The 25,056-nt window shown below is 34.2% G+C and overlaps 1 protein-coding gene across 2 annotated transcripts in view; it reads left to right on the top strand.

Annotated features, from left to right (window-relative positions):
• The window catches only part of Sema3c (semaphorin 3C), a 163,824-nt gene extending 151,668 nt beyond the window's left edge, over positions 1-12,156 (top strand). Inside the window, exons 16-19 of one of the 2 annotated variants that reach the window (XM_026384949.2) lie at positions 4,775-4,842; positions 5,753-5,883; positions 9,092-9,156; positions 9,244-9,316. In XM_026384949.2, coding sequence (XP_026240734.2) covers positions 4,775-4,842; positions 5,753-5,883; positions 9,092-9,148 — 256 coding nt within the window. In that variant the 3' untranslated portion in view covers positions 9,149-9,156; positions 9,244-9,316. Of the gene's footprint in view, positions 1-4,774; positions 4,843-5,752; positions 5,884-9,091; positions 9,157-9,243 lie in introns of both variants that reach the window. The other variant, XM_026384948.2, reaches the window with a different exon arrangement.
• Positions 12,157-25,056: the final 12,900 nt, after the last annotated feature.

The following is a 25,056-nucleotide window of genomic DNA, read 5'->3' as shown; positions in this document are numbered from 1 at the left end:
AAAGTATTTATCTTTAATTTAATTTTAATTGATATCTTTCTTTGTCCTATATGTTTCAGTGTATCATTTAATCCTAGGGTTTCCCTACATTCCTTAATTACCTTATAATCAAATGTTTGTCCTCGATGAAACAGAAATTAATTGGATTAATGACAAACATATATTATCAAAAATGAAACTAGCCATGTTATTTAAGCTCCAGAACATTGTACCAGCAAAGTACCCTAATTTGCTTTATAAACCTTGATAATCATGCTCTTCTTCTTTGAGTAGTGAATGCATGACTGCTGGTTAGATTAAGAGAGAAAAGCATTAGCAGATACCTTTAATCTGGGGAAGACATAAGCAGGAAACACTGCATCAATTTGCATCAAGTTGGAAGGGACTGACTACCAGTTGATAAATAGATAATATAACAAAGAACAAGCAGATTTCAGGACCAGCCAAGGTAACAGCTATTTTCAACCATCCTGTGATATGAATTCCAATAGATGATAGGGACAGCACCTATAAAACTTAGGGTCAGCAGAGGGAACAAATAACACCAATCACAAATACCAATGATCTTTTGAGTAAAGCACAGGAGTGATGATGTTTATGGCTCTAATTCCTTGTAACAAATAAATTCCTATATGGATAGATTAAAATAACCCTATGGAAGTACTTTCATATATCAAGAGTAGTTTGCTCCTTTTCACTAGTTCAACAAATATTTAGCACTGGACAAATATTTTTCAAATATGTTTCTAGAAGTTGGGCATGTAACATGCAAAAAAGCAACACAAAGACAAAAAAATCTTTGAGTTCAGGTATAAAATATTCCAAAGGGAGAGAACAGACCACAAATGAATAAATAAAAACGTCTAATCTATCAAATAAGAATAAAGTCTAAGTATTTTAAAAAGGCAGAGAAGGCAGGTAGAAAATATGGGAATCAGTGGTTTGGGACATTAGTGGGTAGCCAGGTAGGGTCTCACTGGGGTCATAGTCCTTGGACAAGACTTGAACACAGTGAGGACTGGCCCTGAGGCCTTCTCTGAAAGAATAATGTTCCAGGAGTATACTGCGATTGTTAGAGAACAGCACCAAAACTAAGGAGACTACCCTGAAGTGAGATAAAGGAAGTAGGAAATGAGGCATGATACAAGATGATGGAGGACTTTATAAGCAGTTGAAAGGATTTCATTTATAATGAAACATAAAATGGCAGGGTATTTGAGCACATGAGTGATATTATTTGAATTACGGTTTATAAACTTCACTGGATGGGTTTGAATTGAATGGGAGCCCTGGGACAGGAAGAGATGGGGTTGAGGAATGGGAGTGCAAGCTGGAAAATAGGAAGCTACTGTATTTACCTAGGTGCAATAGAATGGTGCCTTGGATAGGGATGATAGAGGTAGAGCTGGTCTGACTTTTTATCCTCAGAGAATCTGTAAATGTATTAGATATGGGAGGTTAGAAAATAAAGGACTCAAAACAGTCCAAGTTCTCAGAACTGAGCATAAGAACATATGTAGATGCCATTTCCTGAGAAAGGGGAGACTATGAGAAGAGCAGGTTTGTGGGAAGAAAGATGCTATAAGTTAATGGTGTCCATCACACAGTCAGGGGATGTTGAGTGGGTATTTAGAAACATGAATCTGGCACACAGTGGCCCAGCCTGGATCATTTGAGAGTCTTCTGTGTTTGAAAGCAGCGATATAAAGAGAAGGCCCACTCTTTAAACCACAGTCTGTCATATCTGTGTTCAAAGACTTTACGGTCCTCTGTCATTTTAGGACATATTCATGAGATCAGTAACTTCTTTTGATTTCTGAATCAAATTCCAGGACCTCATTATCAGGCAATCTTTTATACCTACGCTGGGCTGGAGAGACAGAACCTGGACACAAAATATGAGGGAAGCAAATTCCAAATGTAATCTCAAATTTAAAAATGGCCACTTTTATGTTGGTATTTTTCAATCATATATGCTTTGCACTCCCAAAGAGAATAGCAATGATATTTTAAACTTATCACCATAACTAAGCACTCAAAAAGCAACAAATTTCTCTTGGTAAGGAACTCTAATAATTGGCATCTTAAACTCCTATGAATGCAAACTTCAGTCTGTCTCTTTGGTGCTGAAGAAAGCTGAAGCATTGTCCTTTCCAAGGAAGATTGTTGTGAGGACTGTAATAGTCCTGCACATGTAATGTGAAGGAAATAGATCAGCACTTCTCTCCTGCAAAGACATTGTCCTTGACTGGCAACTGTTTTTATTTAGCAAACAGAATATTTCTCAAGTAAAACTTCACACCATCTATAGACTATAATTTCTGTTTCAGTTATTTTTTTGTATTTTAGAGATTTCTATGAAATATATTCATATATTCTTTCACCTGTTTCAACCTGTTATTTTTATGAGATGGATAAACACTGACTACAAATTGTCCTCCTACCATCACAAATTATGAACTCAATCATGTCTTTTTGAAAAGCAAAGAACTGAAGCTATCTTACATTCTTACTGTTCCAGTATTATAGTTGGTATTAAGCCATGTGACATGGGATAAGAAAGCAATAATCACTTAAAGAACTATCTAGATCTCTCTAGCAGTGTCTTAATTCTATTATGAAGAGCCCAGAAAATTCAATCAATATATGCATATTAACATTTTTATGTCTAACCTCTAACATCTTAAATATTTGTGCATTTACATCAAATATTTCACTTGAGTGTCTAATATTATTTATTCTGATTTCAGATATATTATTAGAAACTTTAACATAAAATTACCAACTCAATCTTCAAGTAAATATATTTTCTATACAAGAAAAGAATTTATTTATCCAAATAAATGACTCATGCCAATCACATCATATAAGTCAAGCCATGGTAGTGTTTTTCTGTTTGGAATTTGAAACTGTAAATTCAGATTATTCAGCTTGAGAGTTTATATACTCTCACTGAGTAACTCATTACATAGTGGTGATCACAGAACAATAAATTTAAAGATTGTGAATGTCATTGTTTGTCTAGAAGACTAAAAATGATCAGGTCAGCCATAAGAACCTCCAGTGGTATTCATATGATACATACTTTCAAGTGGGCTGGTAGTAAATAATGTTGCAACTTCAAAATGTAGTAAATACAAAGCAGTAAAACTGCATATTAGTTATATTTATTGCTATAAGAGTTCCTAACACTACCATTATTTTGTGTGTATGTCTAAATAGAAATATAAAATTGTAGAAGGAATGGGCACCCTTTTTGAGAAAGGAATACTTTAATGATACTATAGTATGTATGTATGTATGTATATATATGTATATATATATATATATATATATATATATATATATATATATTTCCATAAAGAGATGTATACAATATGTTGAGTACATAAAATATTAACTATTTCTGTAATTCTGTAATCTTAAAATGAGATGTTACATTATTAATGACTTTGAGATGAATTTTGCTATGTAAGTTTAATAACTACTCTGATTTTAATATTTCTGTTCATCTTGCTGAGTATTTTAATTTACTTTCAAAGACAAAAATGTTAATAAAGATGAACATATAACCCCATTAAGTGATATTCTCATTCATGAATAATTTTCATCAGTGTCAGGAAGCATTCACACATTTAAAAAGTACCCTTTCTTCTTACTTACGGCAATGTTCTTACCCACAATGCCTTGCTCAGGAGATTTCAGTTGTTATATTTTGCTTTTTACAATGTGTAATACAATTGAAACTAGTATACTCAGCGAATCTAAGAATCATGAAATTAAATAATTAAAATGCAAGTAACTTAAAACTTTTAAATAGCAACAATTTATGAAGACAATAGCTAAATTTTTAAAATGCTTGAATGAGTAACATGTAACTACTTAATGCAAAGAATGAACTTTGGGTTCTGGATAAACTTTTTAAAAAATCCATAAAGGATATTTTGGGAACACCTAGGAAAATTTCAATATACAATGTGCATTAGATGATGCTAAATAAATTTTGATATTTTTAGTATTATAATGCTCCACATGGAGATTACTTAGAAGATATGTGCTAAATTATGTGAAAGTGTAACATGCTACAATTTATTTTCTATAGGTTTTCATATATGTGCATACACAGCATATGTTCATATATCAGAGAGAATAAAATGGATGTGGCAAATACAATAATATGTGAATCTAGGCATCTGAGTATTCATATTATCAGGGTTTTTTTGGTACAACTGAAATTTTTCAAAATCAAAAAGTTGAGGGAGAGTCTTAGTAAATGAAAAATGTTATTTACCTTTATATTAAATGTTTGTTTTATTGCCATATCACCTGTTTGAGAAAAGTTTTAATATATCTTTAAAGTGTTGACCTTTGTAAGACAAGTATATTCTGCCTTTCATAAAAGGAAAATAGCAGTGAGTTTATGCCTTGAAGGAAATATTTTAGAAAATTTTGAATGAATGACCCTAAAGTAAAAGTTTATATGCTCAATTATGAAACCTAGTATTAACCCAGATAATGCATATAAAAGAAAACCCATAGCCATTCCACCACAAATGGTAGATGAGGAGGGATAGAATTTATTCAGATTGAAAAGTAAGGATTAGTACTCATCCAAACATTGATGTATTAAATGAGACATGTCAGATACCTGCATCAGCTAATCAAGCATTTTTAATAAAATCAAAAGTTTGTAAAATAAAAATGAAATGTTTAGAATGTGGTACAATTGCAAAGATAATTTTAAGTCACTTTTGACACATTTCTGCACCTACAGGAGGAGCCGAAGGCAAGATGTGAGACATGGAAATCCACTGACTCAATGCAGAGGATTTAACCTAAAAGGTATTTAAAGTGAACTATGGTCAAAGTTGGTAAATAAATCAGAATTTCACATCACATTTCAGTAAGGGGAACAACGCATTAGGTCAAGGCCTTTCATTTTAAGGAAAGTCATTCCCATTCATGACAGCAGTTGTTACAGTGTCAGAACAGTGGCAGTGGAGGTGCTGGTAAACACTGAGTATGACTTGAATCAGAACCTGAGTTTAGTACTTATCTTACTCAGTGTTCAAAAACTATACCAAAGTAGAATCTATTGTTATCCCAGCTTTATGAAGATTCTGTTCATGTTTCAACTACCACATGATTATGTTAAATGCTTTGCCTAATTTAATACTTTTATTAAAAGTGAAAAAATACTATAACCCATGTTTTAGAATTGAGTAAAACAAAGGAATAGAGAGATGGAGTAACTTGTTTCAATAGAGGTGAAATCAGGATTTTACTCCTGTTCCTCTGATTCCAAGGACCATGTTTTCAGCCATTGCATTTAACTGGAGCCACGCTATAGTTTCTGCCCCTTTCCTGTGCTCTTGAATTTTCTCCATCCCATACTGAATATGAGTTTTGGGGAGGGACAAGCCTCATAACTCACAGCCTCAGTTTGCTCAGCTGAGAACAAACAAACTGACAACAATGTTGTGATAAGAAAGCGTGCAAAGTGATGTTAAGTATGACCTTGGTGTAGGTTATTTCCTGAGCAAACCTTGATTCCCTCACCAACATAGCCTTGATTAACTTTTCTTTTTCTTGACATTGAACAGAATTGGTAAACACTGTATACTTGTTTGCCTGTTAAGTGATTATCATCACCTCTGTTGGCTGCCATATTTAATCACAGTTTTTCAGAGATCAATATTGAAAAGTGTGCTCTAAATTCTGTTGCGTTCTTTCTTTTCTTTTTGCTCTTCAGCATATCGAAATGCAGCTGAAATTGTTCAGTACGGAGTAAAAAATAACACCACTTTCCTTGAGTGTGCCCCCAAGTCTCCACAGGCATCTATCAAATGGTTGCTACAGAAAGACAAAGACAGGAGGAAAGAGGTGAGTAATGCAGCCCAGCAGCAATCAATCAGGGCTTTGCAAGGAACATTAAATCAGCATCCCTCAGTGAGATGCAGATCAAGTGAAAAAGGAAAGACATATGAGCATCTTTTTATGTCATCTGGATGACAAGTGCCACCTTCTTTAAAATCTTTTGTCCTTAGAATTGATAGATTAATTAGAAAACCTGTCTTTCTGCCTGCCCACCTCTCTAACTCAGTGACTGAAACAAGAGCTTGGACACTAAGACAGTGGTGTTGATGCGAGGAAGCATTTTTAAAAGAAGCAAAATGTGTTCAAATCCAGAAGTCAAGTTCTCACACAAATGCACTTTTGTATGACTCAAAAGATAAAAAAGGGCTTTAAAAATAGTTCAATATTCCTCAACAATGAATTACACCAGACTATAACCCATGGTAAAGAGCAGTTTTCTTTTCTGCAGTAATGTTTCCATCAATTTATTATTCATAACTCTTGTGATTCACTCAGGCGATGTATGAAATCATTGTTTATGAGACTATTTCCTTTATTTAGTGATATGGGAAAAAAGTCCAAATTTTCAAATAAAAGGACACTTACTATAACATTTCACTGATTGAAAAGAACTGTTTTAAAATAGAGGCATTGTAAAATGGCATACAGTGATATATTGTAAACAATGAATTCCGTAAAACTGATGTCATGTTGTTCTGACAAATGAAAAGAAGAAAAAAATGTATGTACATAAAAGCTTAGGGTAGTCTAAATTATGCCATTGTTAGTGCACCAAAAAGTGTGACGGAGCCAGGGGGGAATGAAGCTTCCTGCACTGGTCCGTATTCTTCTGTTGTGGACAAATTTACTTGTACATATGAAGTTAATTAAGGCTATGTAAAATGTATGTCCTCACAAGCTATAGAACAGGTTTGCATCTATTTTACTGAAATGCTAGTTTCCATACAGGCATATACTTTGCAGTCTTCAGACTTCCGTATCCAAAAGAGCTATGAGTAGCTTAGTGAATTCTGTATCCTGTGTTACTGGAATATTAAACATAGACCAGTAACCACTTACATAAGAGGACATTTAATTATCTGAAGATGCTCTAGATGTACTTAAGAGATCCTGCTTTCCCTGGAATTCTATAATAATTACAACTTTTTTAAATTAAAAATTATTTTGAGGTCTATATTTTTTCTGTAAAATGTGTCATTCAATAAGTCTTAGGATTTCTATAGTCTAATTAATCTTAAATTATTTTGAATGGATATGGGAGTATAATCATAATTGCCTTGCAAAGTATCCTGGGTTAGAAATCACATGTGTAATGATGATTACCATATAGAAAGAGTTTATAGGCTAGGGCATGCACAGTCCTTCCAGAAAATGTCCTTATGAACATATACAAATTAGGTAACTAATCTTCAAACAAGTATTAGCTAAAGTGGATAAAAGATTTTTATTTTATTTAATAGTACATTTAATATATACCATAGAAATTAATGATAAAATTTAAAATGGAATGAATGGTTTTAATTTATTTTATTTCAGAATGCTCAAGAATGTGGACTGAACTATTACTATTTTGTTTTATCTTTCAATTGCAAAGCAAGAATAGAATAATTTAAGATTTTGATAAAAAGTAATCAATTTAATTAATAATTTAATAATCACGAAACCATTCATAATTTAAGCAGAGCCTAGTTCTACATATTTCTAACTTAAATAAACTCTTAAGAACTTATTAAATTATCCTGATTCTAACTATTTCAGGACAACATATGCTTATTTCTCACATTACTGATGCATAAAAATTGAACTCTTTTCAAGTAGCAGAAATGATAAAAGCCCAAGAAGCAAAATTCTAATAGTTCATATTGAAAAGCATAAAGTAAGAACCAAACATCTTCTTCCACTTTAATGCTTATTTTTACTTTTCAGAGTATAAAAGGTTATAAAGAGTAATAGATTCACCCATTATATTATATATTCCTCCATATATGCTCTGTAGCCTAAAGTACACACACACACACACACACACACACACACACACACACACACACACACTTCAATGTCAATACATGTAGAGCTACCCTGGTTTTTTGTTTGTTTGTTTGTTTGTTTGTTTTTACTGAAGAATATTTCAGTGTATGAATATACCTGAGTCATCTACTAGTTAGGTTATGTTTTGTTTTGTTTTTCTTATCAAAAGTAATACGTTGGGGCTGGGGATGTGGCTACAGCTGTAGCGCGCTGGCATGCGTGCGGCCCGGGTTCGATCCCCAGCACCACATACAAAACAAAGATGTTGTGTCCGCCGATAACTAAAAAATAAATATTAAAATTCTCTCTCTCTCTCTCTCTCACTCTCTCTTTAAAAAAAAAGTAATACGTAAACAAATATATGCATATTTGTGTATTTGTGAGAATATAGTTTCTACATAAATCTCTAGAAAATAAATTTCTGCAATAAATATTATGGGCATGTTTTGTGGATGTTATCATATTGGCCTCAAGAAATGTTTTTCAATTTTGCACATATAGGAAAGACTTTCTTTTCTTTTCATTAATTCTCAAATACATGTTGTCATTGTAAATCATTTTTGAGGCACAATTAAACTTCAAAACGTAATTAATGTCAAAAATTAATTTCAGTATCTCTTTGTAACCATTCTGTCTTTTCTATCTCCATTCTATTTCTATTGTCCACCTTTCATTACTACACTTTTACTTTTGTGATGGTTACATTTTATCCAAAACTATCAGTCTTTGGTTTAAACCTCATTAATAATAAAATGTCTATTTTGACAGAATTTTATCATTTAGAAAAATATTTCTCATACATTACCTCTTTGATTTTGGTCAGATTTTTTTTCCCTTAGGGAAAGAACATTCCACAGTACATATGGCAAGTAACATCTTGCCATGTTTGTGGTAGATTTTTATGTCTTCATTGATGGAGAACACTATAGCTGGAACTCTTTCAAGAACATGGATTTCAAGCATTTGGCTGATATTTGGTCATTTATCATTTTGCAGCCTAAGCCTAGACAGTAATTAAATATTAACCCATTGATTTTATTGCCTTTCCTTCCAAAGTAAATCTACCTGGAAGATTTATAAGACAATGTACTTCCAGTTTATTATTAGACATGCAATAGTTAGGAAATTGCAAAAGGCAGTGTAAATGTTCAAAATTCTGGTTTTGCTTATGTATTTTTCTATCTAGAACACTGATTCATTGACAAGAGAAAAAGAATCAATTCTTTTTTTAGTGGCTTCATAATTTTACAAGTAAGTGAGTGTGTCAGTAAAAATGGCATATCATTTTAGAATATGTAGTTTTCAGTGTGTTTGAACTTTTATGTGTTTTTCTCTCAGGTTAAGCTGAATGAGCGTATTATAGCCACTCCACAAGGACTCCTGATCCGCTCTGTTCAAGATTCTGACCAAGGACTGTATCACTGCATTGCAACAGAAAACAGCTTCAAGCAGACCATAGCCAAGATCAACTTCAAAGTTTTAGATTCAGAAATGGTGGCTGTTGTGACAGACAAGTGGTCACCGTGGACCTGGGCCAGCTCTGTGAGGGCTTTACCTTTCCACCCAAAGGACATCATGGGTGCTTTCAGCCACTCAGAAATGCAGATGATCAATCAGTACTGCAAAGACACTCGACAGCAACATCAACAGGGGGAAGAGTCACAAAAACTGAGAGGGGACTACGGCAAGTTAAAGGCTCTCATCAATAGCCGAAAAAGTAGAAACAGGAGAAATCAGTTGCCAGAGTCGTAATGTTTTCATACATGGGGCTTATGCTTCTAGTAACAAATGCTCTGTCTTCAATGATCAAATTTTGAGCAAAGAATCTTGTTCTTTACCCATGAAAAATTCCCGAGAAAAGGTGATTACTCACTCCTAGAGTGAGTTTTACATGAACTGAAATGAGCATGCATTTCGTGTATGATATTGACTAGCAGTAGACATGTCATGGTCCTCATGGTGCATATAAATATTTAACTTAACCCAGATTTTATTTATATCTTTATTCATCTTTTATTAAAAATCAATGTGGTAGCTACAAAAGTAGAATTGTTACATCCCTCAATTGATTGAGGGTAGTAACACTGGTATTTCTTCCCTACTTTGGGGGTTTAGATTTCTGATTGGCAATGATTTTACATATGAAAATAAATTCCAGTTCACAACTTTCACATAGGTAAAGTCATGTAAATGCATGTGACATGACAGAATGCCATCGGAAGAAATGTAAGATAGATAATGTACAGGGAAGAGGGCATCTAAGCATTATTTAAAAACATGAGTGATTCATAAAGAGAAAATGATGAGTTTATGCTTCCAGTGAAATTACTATTTTTTTAAGATAGTAAAATTTGTCAGTTGCTGATACTTGTCATTGATCTTGGTTCTTTGGTTTCAGAAAGCTAAAGTGAATAATCTATACCCTAAAGATCTTTGATGGAGTTAAAGCAATGGAACATGTAGGTTTATATTGTTGTCATCTTCCAGACAAAAGTTGTTTGGAAGTTATTTAAGTTATTATAGACTTAAATATAATCTTACATTATTTAATTGATTACTATTTTGGTTCTATTTTTTTTATCTGTGTGGAAAATTAAACAATATAAAAAGAAAACATTTTGAAGTATCAAACTTCTCCATGGGGGGTGAAACCATCAAAAAGGAAAAAAAATAAAAATTTTAATGTTATCATGAAGAATTTATAACAAATGTGGCTAATTTTCAATTTCAATCATCAAGTTCTGTGATTTATTCTCATTTTAAAAAAATCTCACATCATACTGATTTTTCAGTCACACCCTATCTTTTATATTCATATGTGTGTGGTGGAGAGGTGCTCATTATGTCAAAAAAGGAAAAAGAGTATAATGTAAACAAAATTAACATTCTTTAATAAGATCCAAGATTTCTGTCTTCATTCATATTATTTTATTTTCATTTCAAATATTCTTTTAAATAAATGTTAATACATATATTCAGTGGCCTTTAAAGGTAATCAATCGTACAAGCTTTTAATGAATAATTATGTTCTAATTGTATGTTTGGATAGTTTCATTAGAATAATTTAAAATGATTTTATCCAAATTAAAATTAGATGGGAGAATCATAAGAAATTCCTCATGTTCTCATATTCCTTTAAAAAACACAGCTTTTACCTTTTCATTTCATTTACTTTTAAGATATTTTTTATGTTACCAGGTAAAAGCAAGAATCTTAGCAAATACCTACTCAGAATCTACTATAAAAATTTTATTTGTAGTTAACAATTCATGAAGAAGCTAACTAAGGCCATTTAGAATATTGAGTAAAACTTTAAGAATTAAGATCAGGGCTGGTGGGTATAGCTCAGTTGTACCACATGCTTTGCATGAGCAGAGCCCTCGATTTAGTCCCTAGCGCCACCACTGCCACCAAAAAAATATTGTTCAAAAGAGCATGGTCATTAATTTAAGAATATCTTTATTAATTAAGTGTTGGTATATTTTGATATTCTAAAAGGCTGGGGCCTCTAAGTGGCAAAAATAACCATCAAAATGTACAACATAAATGACAACTGACTTCATTCATTTTTAAAGCTATTCTCCCAAATGTGTGTGATTCTTAAATAATCTCTAAAGCAGTTTATTATGCAGATGGCTTGCCTGCTGAAAAGGTTTATATTTATTTTTTCCACTCCGCACTCAAATAGCAGCACATGTGAATGTAAGGTCAACACCATCCTCTCATCAATGTCTTCTATGTACAGAATTAAAGCAAAATTGTTCTCGAATTATAGTTTCTCCTGCTTCACAGAGGCCCAAACTTATACACAATATGGTGTTTAGTTTTATAATATTATTTGTACTATTTAATACCTTCTATTGTGACCATTACTAAATTGTATATACTTTTATCACTTTAAAAAAATATGGAAATTCTTCTTGAACAAAGCTCTGCCAAATGTAAAGAAAATTTTCTTTCTCAAAAATAGTGTTAATGTATACTGAATACTGGTGGTTGATTGGTTTTATATGGTGTAGTTTGGTAATTCAATAATTTAGTATTTTTTTTCATTTGTATTATATATAAAATTTCCTAGAAATGCACTTTTCTTTTTTCAAATTGTAGGTTTGTGAATAGATTTTAGCATGATGAATCTGTCATCACAGTGAATGTGCATTATGTGTAAGAAAACAAAATGTAGTTATCACATTAAAGTTTAATTGGACATGAAAGAAATCATTTGCTTGGCAAAATAAAACACATTGAATTCCCCCAAAGATGTCTTTAGCTTTTCTTTATAAATATAGACTTAAATTATTTTTAACATATTAGAATTTACTGAAGTTTCATTATTTTTAAAGATTTATTTATTAACATCCATTTTTGTGAAAGTAATATACAGACATACTTTAAAATTTAGGTATTCTAAGCCATACATGTAAATCTCTTCTTGCACCACTAGCCCTCCTTCAAGTCTGAGCTGTAAAGAATCCAATATCATCAGTTTTCTCTGTACATTTCAAAATATTTTATACATATGTAAACAGATACATAATTTTTCCCTCATATTGTACATTAAATGATGTATACAGAGAGTTTTTCAGAGTATGTTGTGTTTACATTTAAATATGTATATATTTGCATTTAGTTTAGGCGTGCATAGATAGACTACCTGGAATTAAATCCACACTCACTGTTACTTTAGGAAAGTTTTAAAATTTCTTTCTTCCTTAGTATATTGCATGAGTTCATACCTGTAAAGTGTTGGGAGAGAAGATGACATATAGGAAGTAGTCAATAATATCATAATATTTCCTGTTTTAGTTGTATCTTGCTAGTACAAGAAGGAATCTTTCAGTTCATTTCTGTAAGTTGAATGCCTATGACCCAGGCAGAGAACCTGTAGTCAGAGGTCAGGTAACAATTTAGCAGATACAATTAGCCTTTATAAACCATGAGTAAGCTGGGGGCTCTGTTGACATATTTGAATAACAACCATCACAACTTTCTTCTGTCTACCTCTGGGGTTTCAATCTGTATTAGTGTGAGTGAAGAAAAAGAAACAATAATTAAAAGTTGTCTCAATAGATCTTTCAACCTGATATTTCTACATTATTCCTTAATTGCCTATTTCTCAGCATCTCCCTTGCCTATATTTCAAGTTAACCTTAATTTCAAAATAATCTATGAATTTTTAGAACTTTAATGTATTTCGGATGCTTTATACCTCTAAGTGAAAATTTTTAAGGAAAAAAATGGCAATTTCCTAATTCAATTCTGCTAGCTAAAGTCAAGAGAGGCCTTCAAGTTTGTTTTGCAGTCTAGTTAAGTCTGTTAAAAAGCTTAAGCCTAAACAGGAAATAAGCAGAAATGTCTATTTAACCAGACGGTCATAGAATTCTGTGCATAATGGCAACGCTGTAGAAAAAAAAATTTCCCCTTAGAAATTTATCCTACCATCCTTTTAACTGACCAGTTTTTGCACAAGAATAAAAACCCCAATGCAAAATGAAAATAAATCCCAACAATTTCTAAATACAATGCCAATTAGGTAAAGTTCATTGTCAAAGAATTATTTTCTTAAGGGATTTCTGGAATATGTTGCAATTTTTATGTTTCTGCAACATGTTACCTTCATAGTGCAAAGGTAGCAGAAGAGTTAAAAGAAAAGGCTCCAAGATAAAAAATAAAAATTTAAAAAAATAAGAAAAAAAAGAAAAAAAATGCAATCTTCTTTCTAGTGACTCTATGTCTATTCACCTCATAAAATTCTCCTTCCCACATTATTTGAATTGTGTATTTCTCAGGGCTATTACGTTGCCATGTTTGAGTGTTACTTACAGAAAATGCTATTAAAGAATGACATTATAACAAACACATTAAAACTGTTTATTCTATGTAAGCTTACCTCGAAACCCCTAAGAACAAAAGCTTCTATTCCACAAGTGTTTTTTCTCCTCTGAGTTATTCATACAAAAAAAAAGTCATCCAAAGATTTCATGAAATCAAAAGCTAAATTATTTCTGCAAGGCAAAATGGATATATGATGGTATTATTATGAAAATAAAAGCCATTCCTATTGTTTCTTTGGATATCTTTCAAAAAACATATGACCCTTGGCTCATGAGATTAATTTCCTTCCTTCATACTATAATTCTGACATTTTTACATATGGAAAAGAAGTTAACTATCTTAATTTTCTTTCTATTGATTTTGGAAGCAATTTATAATCATCTTTATTTCTCTATGATATCATGGGTAGGTAAACAAGAAATTAGATACTGAAATACCTTCTTCTGAATTAATGTGAACTGGCAATTGTTGTAAGCTGTGATTTGACATTGACAGTCAGTTTGTCTCACATAAAAGAAAAGTGGGCCATAGGAAGGAGATACTACCTATTACTATGCCATATGCCTGGGACACTTATTGTCACACTGAAGATGCTTTTATGTATATGTGTGTGAGTGCATCCATGGATTGTGCACCATAAATTCAAAAGTAGCTATATCATACTTATTGGTTATTCCAAAACAAATCCTATTTTCTGCTTTAAGTTCCTATTTTAAGCTTCCTCACTAATAAATAATATAACCTGGATATGTTACTTAAACCTTCTTTATAAATTGTTGATTTTTCTAAAATTTGAAGTATAAGACCTATTTCATGAAGTAGTTGTAAGAATTAATTTATTGAGTTGAGTTCATATACTGTATGCTATTGTTTTTCAGTCAGGAGGGTGAAATCATTTGCTTCATTTGAACTTTGTCCTCCTTTTACTTCAGATGCACCTAATAGCTCAAGAAATAGTTAATGCCATCTATCTATATTGGCATCTGGGTGATATCATTTTTATATTTAACTTTGCCATCAGTTCACATGTGCCCTCTGAGCTGTTTCTTGCTCCTGTTGCAAAGTCTGATTCAGGGCAGGTGTGCTTTCTACAACAAACCAACACACTTTAGGTGAACAGGGATTTTACTGCTATTCTTGTACATTCTGGAAAATGACTGGAGCACTCTCCTCCCTAAAATGACTGGGGCTGGGGTGATTTTTTTTTTTTTTTTTTTGTGTGTGTGTGTGTGTGTGTGTGTGTGTGTCTGTCTGTCTGTCTGTCTGTCTGTCCTTTTGAAATCCTGAATCTTCCCTGGGTACAAACCTGGAAGTAAGTTAGAAATACAGGACCCACAGTTTCCTTATGTTCATCATCCCCATCCTAGACAAGACAAATCTACACCCATGCTCTATGGAGAAAGAATTACTCATCAAATGTGATCTATGAGTTTCAGCAGTGGCTTTCAACTTTTGTCACTGAAGTATCTACAAGAGTATTTTTGAAAAGTTTGTAGCCCTAACTCAGTTTTAAGCTAACATATAACTTTTTTATCATACAATCATGTAGTTGCAAATGATATGATCCCAGTATATAAACTTTGACATTTTAAGATAGAAGTTACATCACTTTTCTAATGACAGCAATGGAATCAAAATATTATGCAAAATTTTGTACCTATAATAGTTTAAAATAGCAAAGAACATTTTCTTTTTATAACAGAAATTTAATATTATTCCCACTTTTCCTATTTATTTTTCTAATCTATCTACTTCAATTTTTATCCTAATATAATAAATTTCATAAAATTTGTAATAGATTACTATCATACACCTCTACAGCAAAAATATGTATATCATTTAATTCACATTTCAAATATTTTATTACAATTAGGAACTAAGAATTTCCAGTCTTCTTTTAGATTAAATTAAATAGATAAGTTATAACAATTTGACCAAAGAATATAATATCTTCCAAATCTTAAAAATCATTAAACACAGAAAAAAGTAAATCTTAAATGAAAATGTATACAATGAGAAGGATAGAGCTTCTTTTTCTACCATTAATTAAATTACCTGTTGATGAGTATCAATTGAGAAAACAAAACAAAATTCAAAAATGTTCTTCCTAGTTTTTGCAGATATGAAAACAGTGACCAAAAATGTCTACCTAATTAGACAAAAATGGGAGGAGTTTCATTATATTGCCATGGTTCAAATATTTAAATATTCTTTAATGAATATATCTTACATCATTACCATCAAAACTTTATTTTAATTAATTAGTCAACAGTGTGATTAGTTTCCCTTATAATTTAATTTAAGGATTTGCAAATCACCATTGTTCTTCTCAATATTTGTACCTATACTTTCAGTATACAGTAGGATCTCTGGTAAATTAGGTTTTTGTCTCTGTGACCAAGACACCTGACCAAAACAACTTAGAAGAGGAAAAAAAGCTTATTTTGGCTCATGGTTTTAGAGATTTAGTCCTTGGTTGCCTGAAAACATTGCTCTAGGCCTGAAGTGAGGCAGAATATCATACAAAAGGGTTTGGTGGAGGAGCACTGCTCAGTTTATGGAAGCTAAGAAGTGTGGGGGGTGGGGGGAGAGAAAGAGAGAAAAATGTGTGTCAGGGACAAAATATAAAACCCAGAGGCATGCCCCCAGTGACCTCCCTCCTCTATGCATGGCCCACCTGCCTACCTTTACCACCCAGTTAGTCCATTCTAATTATTAATCCATCAAGTGGATCCATCCACTGATTAGATTATATTTTTCATAATCTAACTTTTATCTCTGAATATTTGTGCATTAACACAGAAACAGTTGGGGGATGCCTGATGTATAAAACCATAACATCTGGCTCCAGGAGCCATCTCCATGATTTTTCCAAGATAACCCTCTGTTTCTTCTACTTAAACAGACTTACAACCACTAATTGCTGATGTGGCTGACCTTGTTACTTAACATCTCTTTGCCTATTGGATTCCTTATCTGAATTGTCAGAATAATGTTGATCATCTTATAAGGTTGTCATGTTTATATATAAAATGCTTCTAACAATCTTGCCAGATGGTTATTATTTACTCAATTAGTGCTATCATTCCATTCCCACATAAAAACCCTTAGCTGCTTTCAAAAGTTCCAAGGAAAGCTAGCTATTTTTATTTGATTATTGCTCTGATTTCCTTATCCCACTGACACTGGCCAATAGATGATCTGATAATCAGTATTAGGTCATGCACCTTAAGGGGCTTCATTTTTCACTCTAAACTTCTTTCCTTCCAAACCAAGACCAATTTCCTTATACACTGTTTCCTCTAATTGAGTTCTTTCTGCATTCACTTGGCAACCTTGGAGTTACTAAGAGATTACTTCCCCTGGAGCTTAGATTTCTTCTTCTAAGATTTTAGCTGTCATCCTCAGTGTTAGGAACTTGACTTTTCATAACATTTTTCAATATCCTATTTCACAGCCTCCTGTCCATTCTCTTTGCAGCTCCATGGGTATGGTCCATGGAATCTGAATTCATTCTGGCAGAGAATCTTGATATCATGCTGTGAACTTCACATCATCTGCAGTTACAGAACCAAAGGAACTTCAACCAACATCCTCACAAAAATAACCATTGTGGAGCATTTTTTGTTAATAGTTCTATGTGAAGTTATACACTATATATAACTGCTTCCTTCACAGAATGTTCTGAAGTAGATACTATTAGCCTATTTTATCAACGGCAAAACTGAGGATCTGATGCTTTTAGAGACTTGCTCCCAGTTAAATGACTTCTGAAAAGCCCCAAAGTGTGAAAGATTAAGAGTCTGGCTTCAATCTTTAAGTACCTTCCAAATTTTAGTAACTAGCCTCCCTCAGGAATGTCCATTAGGAAAGTAAGATCATACAGATAGATTGCAAATATAGCAGATTTTCTCATATACTTTATAGGAGCCTAGGTAGCATCAGGCTGTGAAGTCAGAATACCAGGTCTTTTCTTTCAAGCTAACTATTTTCTAACCTTTCAGTTCTGAGATTATCGCAATACCAACATAATGGGGCTACTCTCAGGATTATCTGAGACAGTTTGTAAAATATGCTGAGAACTTACCTGTCGTAAAATGGTTATTAGATAAATGTTGGATATTTTTATTACTATGACTCTGATGCTGGACATGCTATTTATTCATTATTTCACGAATATTTACAGAATGCTTGCTAGGTAGCAAGCAGTACTTTAGGAATGAAGGTCATAGTGGGGAACAGAACAAAGTCTCTTTGTGTAGTCTACTATCTAGAAAGTCTGCTTTCTACAGGGGAATAAAGAAATCATGTGTAATATATTGGACTGAGATAAGTGCTATGAGGAAAGTTCAAGGCTGGAGAGAGAACCATGCATAAATCAGGGAAAGGGGCATTCTAGGAAGATAAGAAGTTCCAAAAAAATTCTAAGCAGAACAATTCTGGTTGATGTAAAAAAATGAGAAGAAAATCCATGTGACTGGATGTATATGAGAGAGCAGAAGACAGGTGTGAGACAGGACCCTAAAGGAAGAGAAACCAAGGTACTTGGGTCCTGGTGACCATGGTGAGAAGTTTAGGTCTGCTTCTAAGCATTACAAAGCCACTGAACTGACCTAAGTGACTTCCATTCAATGCAACACATTTCTGGCTGGATTTTGGATGTTCTTTTAAGAGGAAAAAGAAAAACAAAGAAAATAGAATGAACAGCTGGGAATCCAAAACTGATTGTAGATTTGTGTTGACTTTCATTCACCCAGAGGTATTGCAACTTACAATAGATCCCTCTTGGAAGATACTTCTAAAATAAGGAGAAGGGTTGATAGGAGCCATATTCATCCCCAAAGGTAAGGAAGGACTAGAGTAGGTAAGGGGTGGTTTTAACCCAGAGGGAAAATGGAACACCAAAAGAGGGGAAAAAGACAGCACTGGAGGTAGTCCTGGAATTGTAATATACAGGAGCTGTCCGGAAGGATTTCGGATTCAATATCAGGAACAAAACAGCCATGGATGGAAATTCAAGGATGGTAGAAAACAATGCTTGTGGATGCTTTAAGACAAGCTGGGGTAACATGGACAATGGCCCTGAGTGAGGTAGGATGCAGCCACCTCTGTGGATGAGAGATCTCAGTTAAAAACTTGCTGAAGGTGTAATGCAAGAGAATTAAGAGACCAACTAATGCAGAGCCCAGCTTCTTAATGGCCCTGTTACTTAATCCTAATTTTATTTCCTGGGGAAATGATGCACTTTGATAATGTGTTTAGAAACAAGCTGTCTGAGTGAACCAGGAAGATTTAAAGGATGGAGTTCATGATGAAATCTCCTTTGTTAGAAGGGAGGAATTCACAACTCAGTTTATATGAGAACTCAACATTTAATTAGGACACGGGGGTTACCACTGAAGCAATGATTCAAGGATGTTACAGCTTCCCACAATGAACTCTGTACCCTAGATTCCTGGTTTGCTCTACCATATAAAATAAGGGAAACTTTCTAGAAAGATGATCTCTAAACATGAAACCTTGAGATGGTCTCACCAGAAAGAGGCACTTAAGATTTATAAATGGAGGTGAATTTAGTGTTTATCATGAAAGGAATAATTATGGATACTGTGCATAAAAATGCAAAAATGAATTTGAGGAAAAGAAAGGGCAGATTCATGTGTTCACCTCTTCTGAAGGAGCTTCAACTCCACTCTCCCTGCCACTGCCACCACAAAGACAAAAACATAGGTCACAAGAAAATATTGACAACAGGGAACTGCAGAGGGAGGGCACAATATATGCTGAAATTTTCCACACTTGTTTTTCTAACTGGTCAGACAGAAGCCATGAAAACCTTTTACAGACAGTCTTATGATAATTTTATTAAGGGAATAAAATGCATAGCTCTGAGAAGTCTTCAACTTCTCCTATGCCTTTTTGCTTGTCCCACATTGTCTGGTGCATACTACATTGTAGCACTTGCCCTGTTTATTACATATCATTTATTATGTTTGTCTCTTGCCAGCTAGAGTATTGGCTTCATATCTCAATGACTTTTTATTCCTAGTACTTAGCACAGTAGTAGTCACATAATAGGGGATAAATTGCTTAATAAGCATGTGTTGAATTGCTTTGGTGGTCTTCCTTTGTTGATAGTATATACTGAATTCTTATAGACACTAATATCTAAAGAATAGAATATCACTAATACTGTATTAGGCAGGGTTCTCTAGAGGAACGGAAGCAACAGGAGATTATGTGTGTGTGTGTGTGTGTGTGTGTGTGTGTGAGAGAGAGAGAGAGAGAGAGAGAGAGAGAGAGAGAGAGAGAGAGAGAGAGTCTGTGGACACACATATATGTATATATGATTAAAAAGGGATGTATTAGATTGGTTCACATAGCCAGAAGTCGGATTATCAATCCCATAATGGTTATCTAGAGGTTGGAGAGCTAGAGGAACCAGTAGCCATTCTGTCCAAGAAGTTGGAGTGATCTCCAATCAAGATGCCTCCATAGTCCAGCTCTGGAGGCCTGGAAACTCCCTGGACAGTCACTGGGAAGAATGTACTTTGGAATAGTAAAGGAGCTAGAGTCAGATGTCCTCAGGCGACCACAGCAGTAGTCAAGAACCCGTTCAGAAAAAATCAAGCTTATATCTGCTTTTTCTTCCTTGTTCTTCCAACTTTTTGTTCCATCCAAGCCTCCAACCTATTAAACTGTGCTGTCCACACTTAGGATGAGTCTCCAACTCATTTTGCTAATAATCCCTAGAAACACCCTCATTAAGACATCCTCTTATTCTTAGGCATCTCTTAATTCAATTATGTTGACAATTCAGATTAACCATAACAAATTCTATACACTGTAACATGTATTTCGAACATGACCAGTTATCAGCTTGAAAATCTATAGAATTTTCCTTAGGGTAAGAAGAATACTCACAAAATTTATCAAGTGAACAATTAGAATTCTCCTGTAGACTTCTATATTGAGATCAGAGTTTTGAGATGAAACTGGACTCCCTATTTCTGGGGGCAGTTGAGACTGGAGTTTCTCCACTTCTACCGGAGGGTAGGGTCAGCCAAAGATTGCAGGCCTCTGCAGCTGAGGAAAATAACAGATATTAATGGTGGGCTGTGACTTTTAGTGTTGTGGCAGACCCCAGCAGCTCATCATCAATGTCTTCTTCTTTCCTGGAAAAGAATTAAATCCACAGACCAAGATGAATGAGTGTAAGAGTAGGATATTTTGAAGAATAGAACCAGGAACATAACTCTTGCAATACAAGAGGGGGCATGATAGCAAGTTTTCTGCAACCTAGTGTGCTGGTCTTAGGGTTTATCTAGCACTTAGTTCACTACTATTGGTCTAAACTTATAGTAAATTAAGGTTTGAAAGAAGTATCCATACTATTGGCTCAAACTTATGCTAATTAGGTTTTGGAAATGTACTGATGATATTCGTCCAAATTTATGCTAATTAGGTCTGGAAACCTACTAATGCTAGTGGTCAACTCTCCAGTCCTGACTTCCATTCAGATCTGTCCCACTGCTATTTTCTTGCTGGAGAGACCACAAAGCAGAAGATTGAGGTCATTGCATCATGTGTGGCTACCATGCTGCATGGAGTGGGCTTCTGCAGCAGTCCTCTGGTACCATGCCCAAGCCTGGCAGGTCAGTGCACCTTGGCTTGCAGCGCCTCAGAACAGCCACACCTGCATGATGGGCTCCACATGCCATGGGCTGTGCTTGCCAAGCGTGTTCTCCAACCCACCTGGGCTACCACTCCTCTGCCTCTTTTCAGCAGGGACCAGTAGGTTCGCTGGGTAGGTTGGCAGCTGGGGAGCTATTAATGAGGAGCTATGTCAATATGAAACAGGCATCACCATCTTTATTCTCCATGAGGAAGCTAAGACAAATGTAAAATATTTCATAATATGAGATTTAAACAACAGTGAAATAATTTAATTTGTATCACAAGGACAGCAAGAGGATATTATTTAAAAATCAACTTTGTTTTTTGGTGTGCTATTTAAGTCCTATATATTGTCTAGTCTATTACTCATAATGATACATATTTAGTAGACATTATATGGATTTTATAGATAGAAAAATAAGCTCAGTGGTTCAATAGAAAGCACAATGCTGGACTAGTACTGAAAATTCACATCTACTTTGTTGTCCTGTTATCACCCAAGTACTAAGAGTTGAGAGAACAGACACTTCACTATAGTTAACAGGAAGACTTTATTTTGCAACAGGAGCTTAGAATGGACTGTGTAGTTTAGAATTCAGATGGATTAATATGGAGGAAGAAGGATTTCTCTATAATTTTAGGGATGTGAGACATTACTACTCTAAAGAGTATCCACTAATTCATTCCAAATTTTATGTTAGGGAATAGCAGAGATCAAGTTAGATACATGTGTATGTTAATGGAGTAAATAATGAAATAAATATGGCCTGCCATTGCTTTTTGAGAAAGGTTGCTCACTGTAAGATGACTTGAGCATTTGCTATATTTAAGGGAGGAAAAAAATGAGAGGCAAACATTTACAATGATTGATTGATTTAAGTGAGTGATGCCCAAAGGAATCTAAGCATAGAAATACAATTTGGACTCAAGAAAGTTAAAGGAGTAAAAGAACAATTATCATACACTTGTTTTAACAGAGTTGTGGCATCTGTTTTGAGGTCTAATAAGTTATTTGAAACTGAACTGTGCACCTTCACCTTTGGCCTAGTAAAAGTTTCCCTTCCTCTGTGGGGCTTTGCAACATGGTCCACTTGTTCCTCATCTCACTCACTGAAAATCAACACACTCTACAGCTGCTGTCAATAATAAACCTAACCATCAACACCAGAACCAAATAAGCTCTTCCTTTTGTGCACGTTGTCTTTAAAATAGCCAATCCACACACCGGTGGGAAATCCTAGGCAATCATTGCCTGGAAGGCATGGAGTCACAGAGCCTCTCTCATTCCCAGTTGGTTAGTTGAGCCAACAACAACCGCAAGACTTCCTATCAGGGCTGTTGGCACCGCCATGTCTGAAACCCGTAAGTAATACGTTCCTAATAGTTTGTGCATTTTGATTCTTCTTGTTCATTATGTCTCATCTGACTGACACATTCAAACTGAAATTAACTTTTTCCTGGTCAGGGATTTCCTATCAGAGTGGCTATTTAGGCTTATGGCCACTCTCAGGAGAGAGGCCTCAAGACTAAATTAGGTTAAAAAAAAAGAGCAAAAACAGAAATCACAGCCATGGTGAGGGCTTATTGAGGACTTATATCTTACCAATAATTCAGTAGGCACATTAAGACTAAGCTTTTATAGTGTGTGTGTGTGTGTGTGTGTGTGTGTGAGAGAGAGAGAGAGAGAGAGAGAGAGAAAACTCAGAAGCCACTTGCTATTTAGATTTTGGTAAACTGAATAAGTATTGAGTGCATTTGAATATTACAAATATTGTGCTTTGAGGATTTTATAAAATAATAGTGAAAATAAAACTAACATTAATGGAAGGTTACTAATTGCAGGGAATGTGGCTTATATGTATTATCTCGTTTATTTCTCATGTTCAAACCTAGGAAGTAGGTACTATCATTATTTACCTTTTAGAGATGAGAAAGCTGATGCTTAATATTAAGAAAGAATATTATCAAGAGAGTAGTAGAATGTTCTGAACTATGATGCTCTATTTTATTATAAAGAGCCAACCATGAATGTTCTATGAGTTTTGGGTGAGCCTTAATTCTGCTAATAATTTTTAGTAGTAAATACTAATGTAATATATATAAGAACTTTAAGCTTTGACTTCCTATTTGTGGATGTTTGTCTATATAAACAATATAATTTTATCACATAAGAATAACTAGCATAGAACCACAGCATGGGAAATGTCTCAGGACATTACATTTATCACAAGAAAATTAAAGATTAAGTCTAGATTTAAAATATTAACTATATATGGGTGTACTTATAATATCTGTATAAATTTTAGCTGAGGAAATATTTTAGAATATTTAATGTATGGTTTAAGAATTACAGAAACCTAAAGCAAAGGGAACACATTGAAAGAGCAGGAACGAGAGAACACCTTGTTTTTAGTTAAGTGGTTCTTACAGATCACAGTATTCTGGGGTAAAAAGTGTTGAGGACAGGTGGAAAGAACAGGGTGGTCCCAGGAGTTGTCAAACACAGCCATTTCACAGATGATAAAGCTGAGACACATAAAGAGGTCACACATTTTGTAGCCAAGTCAGGTCTTCTATATCTCAAAATATTTTTTCCGTATATATAAGTGAGCTGGAGATATGGTTATGTAGTGCAGAAAAGTACACGCAAGGCCAAAATTATTCTTTTTTCCTGTCAGCATCACATAAGTAAGAGCTTGAATTTCTGGAATTCCAGTTCATGGCCTGGCAGCTTTTCAATTGTCCTGTCTAACTAGGCCAGATTTTTTTGGTCAGTCTCTTTTGGCTTTGCTCAGCTAAACACGGCCTCAGTCTGAAGCAGGGCCAAAATGAAAGGAGAATATACATCCACATTTTCCGCTTGGTGAAGAAATGAAGAGCTTCACCTTTGGGGTCACAGTGACAATATTCTCTAAAATTTTCATTATTAGAGAATTGTCGTATCAGCATCACCTTTTTAAATAGATGCTAGGAATGAGACAGGCAGTTACAGGTGTAGGGAATAGAAAAATCATCTTGAAAAAAAATAGTCATTAAGCCATCCCAAGTTGGTCTGTGGTTGTCTCCTCTTTATAGAGAAGACGGCATATTAGGTACTGGCAAATTAGTGGATTTCCCTTTGGCCTAACCCATCATCATCTCCTGCCAGTCCCTTCTCTTCCTATCTTGCTTTTTGCATATATCTCAATTATACCACTACTCAAACTTGAATGCTTATATGGATTACTTCTGATCCTTTTGTTAAAAGGAAGATTCCCATTCAGCAGGTCTGGGGTTTCTGTGGAGGTTCTGCAATTCTCACAAGCTCTCAGCAGATGCCCAGGTCACTTTTTCTGCAGGACCAATTTTGAGTAGCAGGGCTCTCTTTTACTTTATAATTGATTGAGAGGAGGAAGGTAAATGTTGGAGGAAGGGAAGAAAGGATTCTTTTATTTCCCCTTTTCTCACCCTCCTTCATGGTAAAGCCAGTTTTCCATTTCTCTGACAAACACACAGTTTTCAATTGGGACAACTGAGGCAGACTCTAAGATATGCAATTCATCTTTCAATATTATTTCTTGCCCCTTGGAGGGATCTTATAGAGAAGATCTCTCCAAGAATCTTAATTTTCCTTATTTTTCATAGCAATCACTCACTAAA

Source organism: Urocitellus parryii, chromosome 3 (assembly GCF_045843805.1).
Source record: "Urocitellus parryii isolate mUroPar1 chromosome 3, mUroPar1.hap1, whole genome shotgun sequence".
Taxonomy (NCBI): domain Eukaryota; kingdom Metazoa; phylum Chordata; class Mammalia; order Rodentia; family Sciuridae; genus Urocitellus; species Urocitellus parryii.
Note: the sequence above shows the minus strand (reverse complement) of the source record. Positions and strands in the feature narration are given on the sequence as shown.